General features: G+C 55.3%; 1 protein-coding gene across 1 annotated transcript in view; it reads left to right on the top strand.

Annotated features, from left to right (window-relative positions):
• dchs1a (dachsous cadherin-related 1a) overlaps positions 1–17,589 on the top strand; it is a 123,843-nt gene that overhangs the window by 90,819 nt on the left and 15,435 nt on the right. Inside the window, exons 3-10 of the mRNA XM_035385845.1 lie at positions 5,390–5,578; positions 6,485–6,716; positions 7,135–7,371; positions 7,739–8,773; positions 11,275–11,450; positions 11,546–11,642; positions 11,796–11,953; positions 14,968–15,817. Of these exons, the coding sequence (XP_035241736.1) occupies positions 5,390–5,578; positions 6,485–6,716; positions 7,135–7,371; positions 7,739–8,773; positions 11,275–11,450; positions 11,546–11,642; positions 11,796–11,953; positions 14,968–15,817 (2,974 nt within the window). The remainder of the gene's footprint in view (positions 1–5,389; positions 5,579–6,484; positions 6,717–7,134; positions 7,372–7,738; positions 8,774–11,274; positions 11,451–11,545; positions 11,643–11,795; positions 11,954–14,967; positions 15,818–17,589) is intronic.

Here is a 17,589-nt window from a genome sequence, read left to right as displayed (position 1 = left end):
CTCTTGATGGAAAACAGCAGACTGAGGTGGGGGGTTGTTGGGGTTTGTGGGGGGGCCCCAGGGCACGGTGGCTGCTGCACATGCCGTGTGGTAACACTCCCTTTGTGTCACTTCAGTGTGTGTGCGTGCGTGCGTGCGTGCGTGTGTGTCTGTGAGTGTTTGCATGTACGTGAGTGTACATATGTGCGTGTGTCTGTACGTGTACGTGTGTGGGTGTGTATACAGTATGTGGGTGTGTGTGTGTGTATGTGCCTATGTGTACATGTGTGCGTGTGTGTATATATGTACATGTGCATGGAGTCTGGCCAAAGTGCGCTCTGATTGGATGGCTCGGTGTACTCTTGCATGCACAACCCTGTCATCTGCGCTTCGTTTTGCTTGGCCCGAGGAGGCTCTCTGATTGGGCGGTTTCGCTTCAGGCTTCTGAAGACGTGTTTATTTGACTGAACATTTCGATCAAAACACAGCGTGTCTGAGGAAGGCTCCTCTACCGTCTGTCACTGCGGCCAGTTCAGGTTTTTGGCACGTTGTCATTACCCCCCCCAAATCCCCCATCCCCCCCCAAGGGGGACAAACGGGGATGTAACAGAGCCAGAATCTCTCACTTTCTTCCCCTCACGGGCCTCTTACAAACCCAGCCACAGCCTAATGACAGTGGAGCCGGGGTCAGAGACAGGCGTGTGCTCTTACCCACAAAGCACTGCTTCTTCGGGACAGGCGGATTAGGGTGGTCGACGCTCTGTTCGAGCGTGGCCGTTCGTCATATTGGAAATGAGTTTCTATAAATAGGCTCCAGTGAAGTGTGGTTAAGCGATGGCTTGGGCTCAACAGCACGAGACCTCCGGCCAGGCCAGAAGCCTCAAGGTCTTTGTGAAGCTTCCTGCACATTAGAGCTCAAGGGTGGCACATAAGAGGAGTGGAGTCTGATCTTTTTTTCTTGTAAATCTTTGGCAAAAGATCTCGTCGGAACGGCAAAAAAAGAGAGACTTGTGTAGAAGGCTGTCTCCAAGTCATAGCGGGGTAACAGCGTGCCCCCAGATAGGAGAGTTCCCATCATGCCTCAGTCTGCTGGAGAGCGGCGGGCCGCTCGACGTGAGCGATGGTTCTAATTTTCTCGCCATTTTTGTAAAATTAATTTTTAAATGGAAAAAATTACATGGGGGAATGATATGACGGTTAGCAGTAAGGGGGCGGGACTGTAGAGGCTACAGGGAGTGGGGGGCCGTCTCTCTCAGGTGATGTGACTCTCTCAGGAGTCCACGTGTGGCAGGACCGCTTTCAACACGTCACGTTGCTATTTGCTGTGGAGCAGGTCTTTTTCTCCTGTACCCTACGGGCCTCTGAGGCATTCCTGAGTGAGCTGGGGCAGCAGCTTAATCCAGCTCATGGAGTAATGTAACATACTGTCGGCAAGTTGAACTGATTTAAGGTCAGGGGGTCACAAAGGTCAGAGTTTAAAGTTCAGTGCGTACACTAAGTCTGCACTGACCTGAGCGCTTTCTGAGTTCACACTGTAGAGCCGAGCTTGTATTCCCTCACAGCTTCCTTTCCAAACACCGATTTTATTACAGTAACGTAAAAAAAAAAGATAATCTGCTTGTTGCCAAAACAGGAAGCCGCAGGGTGCCGCACCGCTGCCGTTCTGGCCTTGAGAGGCCGTTTCCTGCACTGTATTTAGGATTTTCTTAAGTAGAAGGTGAAGGAGTCGTGTAAGAGGCAGCGTTAAACGCACATCTTCATTACGGGTTTAATGGCCGGCGCTGAGCTTTCTGAGACGTTTCCACCCCGGCCCGGCGTCTTCCAAGATGTAATTTAGAAAATTACCTCAGCAGCTGGGCCCTGCCGTGCGAGCATCCTCCAAAACCGGGCGCTGTCCTTCCTTCCCCTCTGCGGGCGCACGGGAGAGCCCCTGCGTGCTCGGGGCGGGAGAGGTCTGCCCGGCCGCGCCGCGGAGAATCACCGCCCCATTAATGCCGACTGCACCAGGCGCCGACCGAAATCCACGGGCCGCCGCGTGACGTGGGAGGTTTAAGTCCTCTCCGACAGCTGCGGGGGCTCGGCCAGGCCCCCCCGCCCCCCCCCCCCCTCGGCCGAACCGACCTCCCCATCTTCAAAGGCCAGAGTCTCCTGCAGCGGGGAGAGAAGGAACCCGAACCGTGAGAATCAGCCATTTTAGAAAAGGAGGCCAGGAGAGTGTGAGCTGAGACTGCTTGTTGGTTTGGAAGCGGTGTCGGTTCAGCAGTCCAAAGACAGACAGAGAGAGAGAGAAGGAAAGAGACAGACGGAGAGAGAGAGAAGGAGAGAGACAGACGGGGAGAGACAGAGGGTGAGAATGAGGAAGAGATGGAGAGAGAGAGAGAGACAGATGGTTTACAGAGTCACAGAAAATTGAAAGAACGAAACAGAGGGAGAGAGCAAGCTTCTGTCATTTTTTTATAATTTATGTTTTGGGTTTAGAGTTTTCTCTGTTGTGTTTTTTTTTTTTCTAAGCAGTCGCAAAGCTCCACGTTTTAACTTCTCTAACGTTTATTCCGGCTGCGTTCTCATGCCCCTCATTGACTCAAAGCGCGCACAGCGTGATTGCAAGGAAGCTCAGGGTACAGATTTACCGCAAGTGACAGAGACACGAGGGTGGTTTGGGTTCAGAGGAGACAAGGTTAGCTGAATGCTAGAGTGTGTGTGTGAGTGTGCGTGTGTGAGTGTGTGTGTGTGTGTGTGTGAGTGTGTGGGTGGCTGTGCGCGCATGTGTCCATGTGTATGGTGGAACCTTAAGCTCAGTTGATGAGATACAGAGAGGTTTTTGGGTTTTTTTTTTGTTTTTTTTGCGGGGAGGGCGATGCCATCGCAGATAACGGCCCGGCGTCCTTGACCGGGTATCCTGAAGCTTCAGCGCTCAGCGTCAGCTCAGCACAGGGCAATAAACGAGACGAGCCCGCGCTGAACTTGACTTGAACCCGCCCCGAAAACCCTCACCGCCCTCCGTTTCTCCCGCGTACATACCTCCCCAAATCTCTCAATCCCCCCATCTTTACTCTCCTCTACCTCTCCAGCAGAGGGTCACTTTTCCTCCACCCCTTCCCCGGGGTCTGGCTGTCGATCTTTCTGGAGAGATTCGACCTGAGTTCGCTTTTCCCAGAAGTTTCTTTCATCTGTACTACCAGCGCCATTACAAGAAGTGTTCCTTGGCAAAAAAATAAATAGTTTGATAGTCTCCCTTGTTTCTTTGTATTTAAGCGTGTTTGGGAATGAAAAATGAGGGAACAAAAAAAAAACTGAAAAAGAACTGGAATCCATCCATTCTCAGTTACAGGTCTCTTTCTCTCCTTCCCTTGCCACTTCCAGGTGCTAGATTGTTCCTGCTACATTCTGTAGCTTTCATGTCATAAATATTTAATGCAGGCACTGTCAGCGAGCCAAAGTTTTTTACGAAAGCGGCATGCCTGAGAAAATAAAGGCTCTTTTTTTTTTTAGCTAAAATGGAAAGGATTTGAATAGGGGCTGCATTCAGGGTCTGTCACAAGAGAGGAAATTTTTCTAAGAATGCGATCGGGGGGGTCGGTGTGGGGTGGGGTGGGGGGGGGCACCGCTCGTTTGCAAGTGCGCACGACAACCCCACAGGAGCTGCCGTTCGTCCCCCCCCACGCTGCTCTCTTTACACGCTCCAGGACTTCATGGAAAAACGCATTTACTCTCAAAGCAGATCTCTGGACGTTCCCCCCCCCCCCCCCCCCCATCCAACGGCCCGTTACCCCGAGCTCTCCTCCGCCTCTTTCTTTCTCTCCGGCCGCTGCTTGGCTCCAGATTTTGTCACGCAAGGCAAGAGAAAAGAAGCCCTGTTTATTAATAAAGTGCCCCCCACCCCCCTCGCCCCCCTACCCTCGCTGGATCAGGAAGCATCTTTGGGTAAGATTTTGGGGGCTCTCGTTTTGGTGGTGGAATGTTCCGGGCAGTGCGCGTTCCGTGCTGTGCTGACCCCCTCCTGCCCGAATCTGTCTTTCTGCCCCGGTTTGATTTCGATCACTCCCTCACTGTGCTCTGATCTCCACTGGACGAGCCCCAGCTCTGCATCAGGGCCTCCATCTTAATGAATCACGTATGACCACAGGTGCACAGCTACCTGCTGTCAGCTGCAATGCATTGGATGGTTTCCCCTGTTCGTTTGCATCTATTCATTTATGTACTCATTGTACTTTTTTATGGCACTGTTCACGTGGATATCACAACCTATCGTATGGGCAGTTCCTGTGTTCTGTGCGTGTTCGCCGTATACTTCCTGCTTCTGTACAATTTAGACCAGATTAAGTGCTTCTCTTTAGATTGTACTAGTCAGAGAGAGTGAGAGAGAGAGAGAGATGCCAAGCTGTAATCTCCCATCCAGCTCCAGGGAAGGGGCAACACTTGCAAACACTTATCCCGCCCAGTACCCAGTGGGCCGATCTGATTGGCTTGTTTGCACTGCGTCGCCTTGGGAGCCGCGGCGGTAATGGAGCCCGCTCCGCTGCCCGTGCTGTCCCAGCATGCTCCACGGCCCGCTGCACATCAAAGGCAGATCCGCCGTGCGCTGCCGTGTGCCGTATGGTGCGTGAGCCGCCCGGCGCCGAGCCGCGCAGCCGAGCCCCGCCGTGATCCGGCCGCTCCTGTCACCACCGCGCACGCAGAGACGCATCAGTCCCGCCCCGCCGCCCCCCCGCCCCCCGCCCCGCCTTCCACCCCGACCTGGCGGCCGGCCAGGCCTTGTAGGAGCGGCGGGGTCTGTGAAAGCAATCCAGCCCCCCCACCCCCTCTCCCAGCCCCTCGCCTCCCCACCCCCCCCGCACCGCTGCCTTCCAAGCGGGACCAGATGGGCCTGTGTGCTGGCACCGTTTCACAGACCAGCAGCCCCAGAAGAGGGGCGAGGACTTTCCTAATGCTCCTGGTGTGTGTGTGTGCACAGTGTGTGTGTGTGTGTGGTGTGCGTGTGTCTGTGTGTGGTGTGTGTGTGTCTGTGTGTGTGTGTGGTGTGTGTGTGTCTGTGTGTGTGTGCACAGTGCGTGTGTGTGTGCACAGTCTGTTTGTGTGGTGTGTGTGCGTGTGTAAGTGCGTGAGTGTACACATGTGCTCTCGAGGGTTGTGTTCCCCAAGCCATCATCCCAAAGAGTGCAACTTGAGCTGCAGTCCAGCAGAGACACGCAGGCTTGTTTACTTGATTAATGGCGGACCGGTCTCGGTGTTACATAATCGATCGCACGATGCCTTACGTTATGTCACGCTGGGACGATCTTCAGAGAAATACGTCAGGTTTTAAAACTAGAAGTCACGCAAACGCCGCGCGCTGCTACTGCCTTCTCTCCACAGGAAGTGACGCGGCGTGCGCCTGACCCCGCCCCTTCCTGTGTGTGGTTCTCTGCAGGTGACGGCGACCGACGCGGACGGCGGCTCTTTCGGCAGCGTGAGCTACTCCATCGGCTCGGGCGTGGGCGGCGCCCCGCCCTCCCAGTTCACCGTCGGCAGGGAGACGGGCCGGATCTGCACGTCCGCGGCGCTGGACCGAGAACAGGGCCCCACCAGCTACGACTTCACCGTCACGGCCGTGGACGGGGTGAGCTGAGGGAAACGGCACAACCAGTGCCAAACTTCACCGTATCGCACACCTTTAAGGGGATGAACCAGCACCAAACCCCCCTGCATCACACACTTTTAGGGTAAACACCACACCCTGCAGCAAACCCCTCCATATCACTCACCTTTAGGGGGATAAACCACAATCTGAAGCACAGAAGCATGAAACATACAATATAAAGAAGCGAGCAGCCCGTATTACTTATGAAATACACGCACGCAAACACGTTTAAAATCCAGGCATCTGAAACACTGTGCTTCCCTGGCTGCGGCAGCACCACAGTGCCGCTGAGCAGCCAGCACACACACAGAGCACCAGCATCTCATTAGGGTCAATAGCCAAGGAAAAGCCAGATCCTGCATCCTGTGCTGCGCCTCTGTCTGCGTGAGTACCATGGTAAAGAGCAGGCTAAAAAAAGGCCAGGAAGTGGCTGTGGTGGTGTTAAAGCAGCAGAGAGCGTCAGGCAGAGGGACTTAATTAGAAGGAGCTCTGGGCCACTTGCTTCCCTCCAGCTACCTCCCATTCACGCTCATTGCTTTTGGGCATGCACAGGGGGCTCGTGGGTACTCTGGCCAAATGAGCAGCCAGTGAAGCTAAGAGCATCAGGAGCGCAGTGGTGCGATAAGCCCCCCCCCACCCGATTACACTCCCGCCCCTCCTCAGACAGGTCCTCCATCCCGGGACAGTTTCAGTCCATGCCACGGATGGGGTGCCACGTCTCATTTTGTGTACATCAGTGACCTTCTACAAAAGCGGGCACCAGTTTTCGCCCTGATTATGAACAGAACCGTACGCTAACTCGAGCGGACCACAGGGTTTTTGCCACAGGCGTTATTTTTACCAAGTAACACGGTCGTCGTCTGCGTCTCTCCCCCCCCCCCCCAGGGCGGCCTGAACTCCGTGGCCTACGTGAAGGTCTACCTGCAGGACATCAACGACAACGCGCCCAGCTTCTACCCGCTGCACTACGCCGTCAGCCTCAACGCCCAGAGCCCGCCGGGCACCTCCGTCGTCAGGGTGACGGCCTACGACCCCGACGTGGGGAAGAACGGCAGGGTGACGTACCGCGTCGTTCCGGGGAGCGGCTCCTCCTACTTCACGCTGAACAAAGACACAGGTAGGACCGGCCAAGATAAGTCAACACAGTCGCAATGCCAAGCAGCCTATGCAAAAAATACTAATTCATTTTTACAATATTCATTATTAGTGGATAATTTCTCAATAAGGAGTATAAAACAGTATAAAAAGCAGGTATGCTGCTTGTTCTGTCTGATTGACTGATATGGCCAAATGTGCAGATGTGGCTGAATGTGCTGTCTGATTCACTGACATAATTGAACATGCTGTCTGATTGGCTGATGTAGCTGATCATGCTGTCCGATCGGCTGATGTAGCTGATCGTGCCGCCTGATTGGCTGATGTGGCTGAACGTGCTGCCTGATCAGCTGATGTAGCTGATCCTGCCGTCTGATTGGCTGATTTGGCTGGAAGTGCTGTCTGATTGGCTGCTGAGCTGTTTGCACGTGTCCCTGCAGGCGTGGTCTCTCTGTCCCGCTCTCTCCACGGGAAGGCGAACTCCATCATCCCGCTGGTGATCGCCGCCCAGGACGGGGGCGGGCTGGCGGCTCCGGCCAACGCCAGGGTCAACATCAGCGTGGTGGCCGGCTCGGTGGCGCCCCCTGTGTTCGAGCAGGCGCAGTACTTCTTCACCGTGTCCGAGGACGTCCTGCGCGGAACCGAAGTGGGCGTGGTGCGGGCCGCCAGCAGGAGCGGTGGGTTTGGCTGTCACGGTGGGACCTTGGCTGTTGCCAGGCGACCCCCCCCCAGCGTTACATAATATACGCACACGCGTGTGCCACAGCGGTAGGAGCCCCCAGGTCACACAGGCGCACGCTGTGCCACTTTAGTACACGTTTCTGTGGCAGAAAGTGCCGGAAGGCTTCATGTGAGCCTTGGCACGGCGGCTGTACGAATGGGCAGCGAGCCACGATACACACCTCCTTTAGGAATCATTCATCAAAAGTGCAATGGATCTGGATACCCAGGGCTTTCTGTCAGAGTATTAGGGCAAATAGAAAAATGGCCCAATCCCAGACTGAGTGGGTGTGGCTAACTCAGGGGTGTCTGTTTTTTTGGCAGGGGCCTCTAAGGACATCACCTACGCCATCTACTCGGGCGACCCGGACGGCTACTTCACGGTGGACCCCGAAACGGGCGCCCTGCGGACCGGCCTGCCGCTGGACCACGAGGCGCGCCCCGCCCTGGAGCTGGAGGTGCAGGCGCGGTCCGGCTCGCCCCCGGCCTTTGGCATGGCGCGGGTCCGAGTGACCGTGGCCGACGTCAACGACAACGCGCCCGCCTTCCTGCCCTCCTCCTCCGAGTCGCTGCTGCTGGCCGAGGCCACGGGGCTGGGCGCGGTGGTGTACCGGGTCCGGGCCGAGGACCGGGACTCGGGCGCCAACGGGCGGCTGAGCTTCGACCTGCTGCCGGACGGCGCCGGGCGACGCCCCTTCGCCGTGGACCGGGCCAGCGGGGAGGTGCGGCTGGTGGGCGCGCTCTCGTACGAGGCGGCCCCGCGCTACGACCTGCTGGTGACGGCGCGGGACGGCGGCGCGCCCCAGCTCAGCGCCACCTTCACGCTGGTGGTGCACGTGCAGGCGGAGGACCAGCAGGGCCCCGTCTTCGACGCGCTCACCTACAGGGTGGAGCTGCGGGAGGACACGCCCCTCAATACCCGCTTCCTCCAGGTGAGGGCGCTGAGCCGCGAGGCCGGCGGGGGCGGGGCCACGCCCTCGGGCCCGCTGGAGTACCACCTGCGGCCGGACGGGGACGCGGCGGGGTTCGGCGTCGCCGCGGACAGCGGCTGGCTGTTCGTGAGGACCGCGCTGGACCGCGAGGCCAAGGACATGTACCTGCTGACCGTGCTGGTGACGGCGGGGGCGGGGCTGCTCAAGCGGACCGGCAGCGCCACCGTCAGGGTGTCGGTGACGGACGTGAACGACAACGCGCCCCGCCTCTCGCAGGACCGCGCCTTCCTGGCCGTGCGGGAGAACCTGCCGCCGGGGACGGGGTTCGGCAGGGTGTCCGCCAGCGACCGCGACGCCGGCCTCAACGGCCGCCTCGCCTACCGCCTCCTGCACGCCGACAGAACCTTCCAGATCAACTCTCAGACGGGTGAGCTGCAGGCCTGCCTCTCTCTCTCTCTCCCACCTCTCCCTCTCTCTCTCCCCCCCCTACTCTCACTCTCTCTTACCCGCCCCGCTCTTCTGCCTTTCTCTCTCTCTCTCTCCTCCTCTCTCTCTCTCTCGTTCTCTCTCCTCCTCTTTCTCTCTCTCTCACCCTCTCTCCCCCTCCTCTCTCTTTCTCTCCCCCGCCTCTCACTCTCTCTTACCCGCCCCGGTCTTCTGCCTTTCTCTCTCTCTCTCTCCTCCTCTCTCTCTCTCATTCTCTCTCCTCCTCTCTCTCCAGTCTCGCTCTGTCTCTCCCTCTCTCCCCCTCCTCTCTCTTTCTCTCCCCTGTCTCTCTCTCTCTCCTGGCTGGGCAGATGGAGTGGACGAGCCTCATTTAACTCTGGCCCCCGGCCATCAGGCCACACACTTCCCCGGAGCGTGGGTGTTGGGGCAGCATTGTTGGGGGGCAGTCAGCTGTGTCTGACAGTGCGTATAGGCCCACGCTGGTCAGTAATCGGGTTCTTACAGTGCGTATAGGCCCACGCTGGTCAGTAATCGGGTTCTTACAGCGTGTATAGGCCCACGCTGGTCAGTAATCAGGTTCTGAAAGTGCGTATAGGCCCACGCTGGTCAGTAATCGGGTTCTGACAGTGCTTACAGGCCCACGCTGGTCAGTAATCGGGTTCTTACAGTGCGTATAGGCCCACTCTGGTCAGTAATCGGGTTCTTACAGCGCGTATAGGCCCACGCTGGTCAGTAATCGGCTTATGACAGCGCGTACAGGCCCACGCTGGTCAGTAATCGGGTTCTTACAGCGCGTATAGGCCCACGCTGGTCAGTAATCAGGTTCTGAAAGTGCGTATAGGCCCACGCTGGTCAGTAATCGGGTTCTGACAGTGCTTACAGGCCCACGCTGGTCAGTAATCGGGTTCTTACAGTGCGTATAGGCCCACGCTGGTCAGTAATCGGGTTCTTACAGCGCGTATAGGCCCACGCTGGTCAGTAATCGGCTTATGACAGCGCGTACAGGCCCACGCTGGTCAGTAATCGGGTTCTTACAGCGCGTATAGGCCCACGCTGGTCAGTAATCGGGTTCTGACAGTGCGTATAGGCCCACGCTGGTCAGTAATCGGGTTCTTACAGCGCGTATAGGCCCACGCTGGTCAGTAATCGGGTTCTTACAGTGCGTACAGGCCCACGCTGGTCAGTAATCGGGTTCTTACAGCGCGTATAGGCCCACGCTGGTCAGTAATCGGGTTCTGACAGTGCGTATAGGCCCACGCTGGTCAGTAATCGGGTTCTTACAGCGCGTATAGGCCCACGCTGGTCAGTAATCGGGTTCTTACAGTGCGTATAGGCCCACGCTGGTCAGTAATCGGGTTCTTACAGCGCGTATAGGCCCACGCTGGTCAGTAATCGGGTTCTCCCAGTGCGTACAGGCCCACGCTGGTCAGTAATCGGGTTCTTACAGTGCGTATAGGCCCACGCTGGTCAGTAATCGGGTTCTTACAGCGCGTATAGGCCCACGCTGGTCAGTAATCGGGTTCTTACAGCGCGTATAGGCCCACGCTGGTCTGTAATCGGGTTCTTACAGCGCGTATAGGCCCACGCTGGTCAGTAATCGGGTTCTTACAGCGCGTATAGGCCCACGCTGGTCAGTAATCAGGTTCTTACAGCGCGTATAGGCCCACGCTGGTCTGTAATCAGCTTATGACAGCGCGTATAGGCTCACGCTGGTCTGTAATCGGCTTATGACAGCGCGTATAGGCTCACGCTGGTTTGTAATCGGGTTCTGACAGCGTGTACAGACTCACGCTGGTCTGTAATCTGGTTCTGACAGCGCGTACAGGCCCACGCTGGTCTGTAATCGGGTTCTGACAGCGTGTACAGACTCACGCTGGTTTGTAATCTGGTTCTGACAGCGCGTATAGGCTCACGCTGGTCTGTAATCTGGTTCTGACAGCGCGTACAGGCTCACGCTGGTCTGTAATCGGGCCGAGCGGTAGGCCCTGGTTCTGTGGCTCTCTGGTCCAGCTGCTCAGGCTCCAGTCTCCCCAGCTGGTCCTGCCATCTGTGTGGCGGCTCCTGCTGTCTGCACCATTAATCCCCCCCAGCCCACGGTGGTGCAGAGCCCTGATCCCGCTTTACAGTCCTCTCTCCTCTCCTCTCTCTCCCTTTCCTTCCTCCCTCTTTTCCTTCCCTCTTGTATTTTCAATGCACTGTCTTTATTCTTTCAGGTTTTAATTTGAATTTTTTGTCCCTGAGGTCGAGGAGTGGCGGTCGCATGCGTGTGGCGTGTGGCGTGTATTGTGCATGTTTGTCCCGTGTTTTATCTGTGTTATCTGAGGACATGCGATACGTGATGGGCGGTTTGCTCAGGTCTGAATTGTGCCAATAAAGGCAGTTTTAAATCTCACGTCTGTCCCCTCCTCTCCTCTCCTCTCCTCCACTCCCCTCTCCTCCCCTCTCCTTCGCCCTTCCCCCCCCCCTCCTTCCCTCCCCCAGGTGAGATCAGCACCAGAGTGGCTCTGAACAGGGAGCACCAGTCGGGGTACCAGCTGGTGGTGGTGGTGCAGGATGGGGGAACGCCCCCCCGCAGCGCCACGGGCACCGCCCACATCACTGTGCTGGACGAGAACGACAACGCCCCCTCCTTTACCCGCAGAGAGCTGCTCATGCAGGTGAGAGAGAGAGAGAGAGAGAGAATGTGTACTGTATGTGAGGCACAGTGCTGAAAGTCCTGACTCCTGACTGCCCGCCCACCCCCACCCTGCAGGTCTTGGAGGGACAGCCAGCCGGTTCTCTGCTGGGGACAGTGCAGGCCAAAGACCCAGACGAGGGGGAGAACGGCACCGTCTTCTACTCTCTGTCAGGTGGGAAGACACTGAGACGACTCACATGTGACTCTCCCTCTGACTCCTCAGTGCCTGTCTCCCTCTGACTCTCCACAGTGTCTGACTCTCTATCTATGACTCCCTGACTCTGACTCTCCTCATCGTCTCTCTCTCTCGCTCTCTCTCCTGCAGGCCCCAGGGCAGAGCTCTTCTCCCTGGACCCGGTCACAGGAGAGCTGCGCTCCTCCTCCCCTCTGCTCCTCTCAGAGAGAGCGGAGTACAGCTTCACTGTGAGCGCCACTGACCACGGCCTGCCTCCTCAGAGCTCCTCAACCAGCCTGCGCATACAGGTGAGCCTCCTGCTGCCCCTGCCACCACAGGGCCTAGAGCTCAGCTCCATACGCACAGGGCCTAGAGCTCAGCTCCATATACACAGGGCCTAGAGCACAGCACCACATACACAGGGCTTAGAGCACAGCAACACATACACAGGGCTTAGAGCACAGCTCCATATACACAGCACAGGGCCTAGAGCACCGCACCATGTGCACAGCACAGGGACTAGAGCACAGCAACACATACACAGCACAGGGCCTAGAGCACCGCACCATGTGCACAGCACAGGGCCTAGAGCACAGCACCATATACACAGGGACTAGAGCACAGCACCATATGCACAGGGCATAGAGCACAGCACCATATACACAGGGACTAGAGCACAGCAACACATACACAGGGCCTAGAGCACAGCACCATATAAACAGGGCATAGAGCACAGCACCATATGCACAGGGCCTAGAGCACAGCACCATATGCACAGGGCATAGAGCACAGCAACACATATACAGGGCATAGAGCACAGCACCATATGCACAGGGCCTAGAGCACAGCACCATATACACAGCACAGGGTCTAGAACACAGCACCATATACACAGGGCATAGAGCATTGCACCATATACACAGACAGAGAACAGTACTTTAAGCAGAGGTTGCAAATCTCATCTCTTGATTGGTTGAATCAGATGTCTTAGTGCTGGGCAAGACCAAATGCTGGCCTCCACACCAGTCCTACTCAGATTAGAAACATGAGCCCAAATTCACAGGGTAACAGCCAGGGGTTAAAGCACACAAATGCATCTGCGATGTCGAGCACAGCGAAACACTCAGAGGTAAGCACAGGGTGTAGGCCACAGCATTTGGTTCAAAAGTGCAATGCGCAGGTCCTATGGTTCAGTATTATATCCATAATGAGTGAAACAAGGCCTAGAGCACACCGGCACATTTACTGCCTGGCCTGGCCTTGGTTTGCACTCAACTGCATTCAATTTGTCTCAGTTTTCACTTATTTATGTCAGACTTTGTCAGCTTTCAACCTCAGAAGCAATCATGTCAGCGAAGTTAAAAATGGCTGAATCTATTCGGACAGCTGGATTGACTGGGCTGAATCTCTGCCCACAAAAACAAAAAATTTTCAAATAATTTTGCCAGTGCTTCCTGTTCCAGAGGCGAGTTTGTGCAATCCTGTAATTCAAACTCAAGGTGCAAAACCCATGAAATCTGGGGAAATCTTTGTGGACGTAAAAAAAAAAAAAGATTTCCAAATCCCAACTGTATCAGGAAAAAAAAAGGAAAACATAAACTGAACGGGCATTGTTCAATGGCTTTGCCAGACTTAATGCCCTCTAGTGGTGAAATGTATGTATTGCAATTCACTGTTGAGGGAGCCGCTCACTCAGCGAACATTTCGGTTCTCAAGGATGCTTCCTCGAGCCGCAGCCAAAAACCTTTTTCTTTTTCCTTTCTCTTTTTTCTGCGCACATGTAGATGTTTGCAGGGATGTAATTTCTATCAGGAGCATGAAGTCAGTTGCACGGAGCACCTCGCGTTCCTCCCTCTGTTTTTTTTTTTTTTTTTTTTTCGCGTGACTTCTCACGGGGGGAAACTCTCGGTCCGAAATGGAAAAAGCACCTTTGGATAAAGCCCTGCCAGATGGGCCGTGATGAAGCCCAGCTGCCCGGCTCCTCTGATCAAGGTCAAAGCCAACGACTTCAACACTGCTCATACGGTAGCCCATTCTGAAGGAGAGGAGGGGGGGTACTCTCTCACATGTAACACATACCACTGGAGTTAACGTTTTAATACGCCACAGAGCCATGCCAGGCACAGTCGGAGGCCGTGTGCTCTTCGTTGTAACATTCGAATGCTTGGGAGAAAAAGGCTTTTAATTCGCCCTTAATAGGATTGAACAGCGCCGCTTTTGTCCGTTTTCTCGCTGACTCGGCGCTTTGGCGTCTCGAGGCCCGGACCGAAATGGGCTCCGGGTTCTGACGGCCGAGCGCAGGAAGTGACCTCAGAGCGCGCTTTCATTCCGGAACGTTCGTCGGCTTGCGTCCGCTCGGCCCCGCTCTTTAGCGTGCGGTCAATCACCCGCTTGTCGTCTTGCGTTTCGCAGGAAGAGAGCCGGTGTCTTGTGCCAGTGTGTGTAGGTGGCGCGCCCGTGGAACGGGGCTACGAGGCTTGACGCTGTAATTAATTGGGCATTAGTGAGGGGAGCTCAGCGCGGACGCCTTCATGCGGTGGAACAGTTGGGTTTGGCAGCTGCTGGGATCACTGTCGGCGTGAGCCTCAAACAGCACGCTGATAGACTGAGCTCCGCGCGCACTGGGTCTCAGCTCCTAATGATCCCATCCCCTCTTTAAATACGGAGCTGAAAAACCGCATTTATTAAAACAATATGTCATCTGTGAAAGTCGCCCAGAGTCCGTGCTTCCATATTAGGTAGAGTCGTGTTGGCTTTGAAGTGCCCCCCCCCCTCCCCCCTCCCAATTGGCTTTCAACAGGGCCAGCGTGTAGAATTTAATATTTTTTAAGAATGGGGCCCATAGCTAAATGTGAACGTTCAGACCATTTCCTTTTCTGATTATGTTTACTTTCTTCCCTCATTATTTTTCCTGGCAACAAGTGGCCCACCTGATTAAATCTGATTTAACGCTAACAGGCATGGTTGTTCAAGACCGGTAAATCTACTAAAAAACTTTGTTCCTTTTCCCGAACAAAATAGGGTACAAATCTGTTGTTGTTTAATAGCTTCAAATTGTTTGAGTTATTGGTGTTGCAATGGAACATTTCATTCGGTCTGTCGTTGAGCATGTAAACTCACATAAGATCCTTGTTTTCTGTGTGGACCTAGCTGCTGTAACACATGTAGTCTTGAACATGGCACTCTTGCGATTCCGACGAAACCATTGTTTTCATTCTTCTTCGCTGAATGCGCTGTTTGCTGTAACTGATTAGTGGTATTAATGTGTGTGTGTGTGTGTGTGTGTGTGTGTGTGCACGCACGCTGGATTTTGTTTTAACAGGTGCTGAGCTCTAGCAGGACTACTTCCAAACCCAATTCCATGTCCATGACAATCAGCTCGGTGGAGGGTGCCAAACCGGGCTCCGTGATTGGCTCCGTCGCATCACATGACAAGCAGCGGGCGCCCGAGGCGGGTCAGGTGACCTACGTGGTGGTGGGCGGGACGGACCGGGACGGGACGTTCATGGTGGACCGCCTGACGGGGGACGTGTACCTGACCCGGGAGCTGGACTACGAGGAGGGCGCCCGCTACACCCTCCAGGTCGAGGTGGACGACTTCTCCAAGGCCTATCCCAGCAGCCACCTGGTGCAGCTGGACATCGAGGTGCAGGACAGCAACGACCACGCGCCCCAGTTCCCCGAGGACCCCGTCACCATCGTGGTCCCCGAAAACATGGAGCCCGGCTCCTCCATCTACACCTTCCAGGCGGAGGACCGGGACGGGACGGGGCCCAACAGCGAGGTGCGCTACTCCATCCTGCACCGCTGGCCCGACGCCCCCGACCTGCTCCTCCTGGACCCCGCCACGGGGGTCCTGACGCTGGGCGGGGCCCTGGACCAGGAGGCCGCCTCCTCCCTCCTCCTGGTGGTGCAGGCCACGGACTCCGCCCCCGACCCCGCCCAGCGGCGGCGGGGCTCGGTGACGGCCCGCGTGTTCGTGACGGACGAGAACGACAACGCGCCCGTCTTCGGCTCGCCCGCCGCCGTCAGCGTGATGGAGGACCAGCCGGCGGGCTTCGTGGTGCTCTACGTCATGGCGCGCGACGCCGACCGCGGCGAGAACGGCCGCGTCTCCTACCGCATCCGGGACGGGAACGCCGGCGGGAAGTTCAGCCTCAACCCCGACACCGGTGAGCGCCGCGCCCCGCCCCGCCCTCTCACACTCACCGCTAGCGCCATGCGCTGTTCTGTGCTGTGTGATCCTCATATTGGGCGTTATCCTGTGAGATAAGTGCAGTTCAGTGCTGTGTGTTAAAAAGTTTGGGAGTACGGGGCCCTCTTGTCTCACCTGGGGGGTACTGTCCTGTGTGTTAGCACAGTCAGAGTGCTGCTGTGGCCTCCACAGACGTATATGCCCCCCCCCCCCCCCCCCCCCCCCCCCCCCCCCCCCCCCCAAACACCCACGCCCCCCAGGCTACCCAGGAGATGGAAACAGTCAAAACATGTCCCGCATGCCACAGAGCACAGGCTGCTGAGCACAGTCATCTTGTTACTTGCTGGAGTCAGGCTGGTCATTTGTTTAAAAAAATAAAAGTCTACATGAAGCAGTTAATGGTTGGAACACCTGGGTCTCATCACTTGCAGGCCTACAGTAGTGCGATCGCTCATTGTCTTCACTTGTACTCTTTCTCACTTGACGGTTGTTGTAGGTTTTCCTTCTGTTGAGTGTAAAGGGCACGTAAGGTCGTTCTCCCATACTTCACGACTGCCATTTAAGATGCAGAGTATTTCCCACTGAAACTTTGGGAAGTCACTTTTCCGCAACCTCACAATTGCCATTTAACCCACGATACTTAATTCATGTATACTGAGATTAATTGATTGATTGCCTGAAATTCCGATTCTGTCCATCCAAACCAGTGGCCTTGTATGCCTTACAAAGGCTTATAAACTTCCCTGCCTTTTCTCAATGAACATTTCACAGTGATGTGCCTTTTAATTTCATTTGGGTCAGGGTAATCCCACTTCCTCAATTTGTCATGTGTCAACACTTTATTCACTTCTCCGATAATACAGCACCTTTAAAACCTCATTACAGCTCAATAAAAACTAGATTAAAATGCAGTACCTTAACTTGCTGGCTGGTTTAATAATTTTTAAGTACACGCTGGACTGCCTGTCTCTATTAATAGAGGAGATGTTTAGAGCTTTACTCCATTATGATTCTGCACACATAATCAGTGTTGCGTCCTGGCATTCATCAGTATTCCAGGAAACATTGAGTGATCCGTTGTTCATGCCAGGACACAGTTTTATGTCTTCATGTGCTGGTGGCAGTTTCCCTTGCCCAAAAATGGAGCTGTAATGCGGAGCATCTACACTCTTGTAAAACTGCATTATTTATAGTCTATTTAAAATGATATAATTCATGTCAGTTTATGATACTGACAGCTAAATGCTATAGTTGCAGTTAGCACAAAATCGCCCTTAACTGCACTTGAGCTACTGTAAATCTTGGCTGTTGAAGTGATGTCAGTGGTACTGAAATACGGTTTTTGAAGCGAGAAAGGTACAGCAACCTTCAGTCTAAGCCTGGGACGTCCGACCACAGGGGCTCTATATGCAATGCACTGCTGAATGACTGCAGCCTCCTTCATAAAAGCGAGGAAAGCTCCAGATTTCTATCGCTAGCCTAGCATGCGCCGAGACAACACGCAACGGCTCAGAGGTTTTCCCTCCCCGGCAACTCCAGCCAGCCAGATTAATATCAGACAGGGGGGGGGCGTCATGTGGGCGTCCGCAGCCAGGGGGCAATAAAAGAACTCGAGCTCCTTGAGCGGCGAGGGTGCGCTTACTCACACTCAAAATGGCCGCCCAGCGTTCGGGGGAAAGGCTCGGCGTCAGCAGTACTGAAAGGGGGTCAATGTGAGCTCGGTGTCGTGGAAGGGTACGCTAATGAAGG

Source organism: Anguilla anguilla, chromosome 12, assembly GCF_013347855.1.
Source record: "Anguilla anguilla isolate fAngAng1 chromosome 12, fAngAng1.pri, whole genome shotgun sequence".
NCBI lineage: Eukaryota > Metazoa > Chordata > Actinopteri > Anguilliformes > Anguillidae > Anguilla > Anguilla anguilla.
The sequence above is the reverse complement of the archived record's forward strand: the minus strand, read 5'-3'. Positions and strand labels throughout refer to the sequence as shown.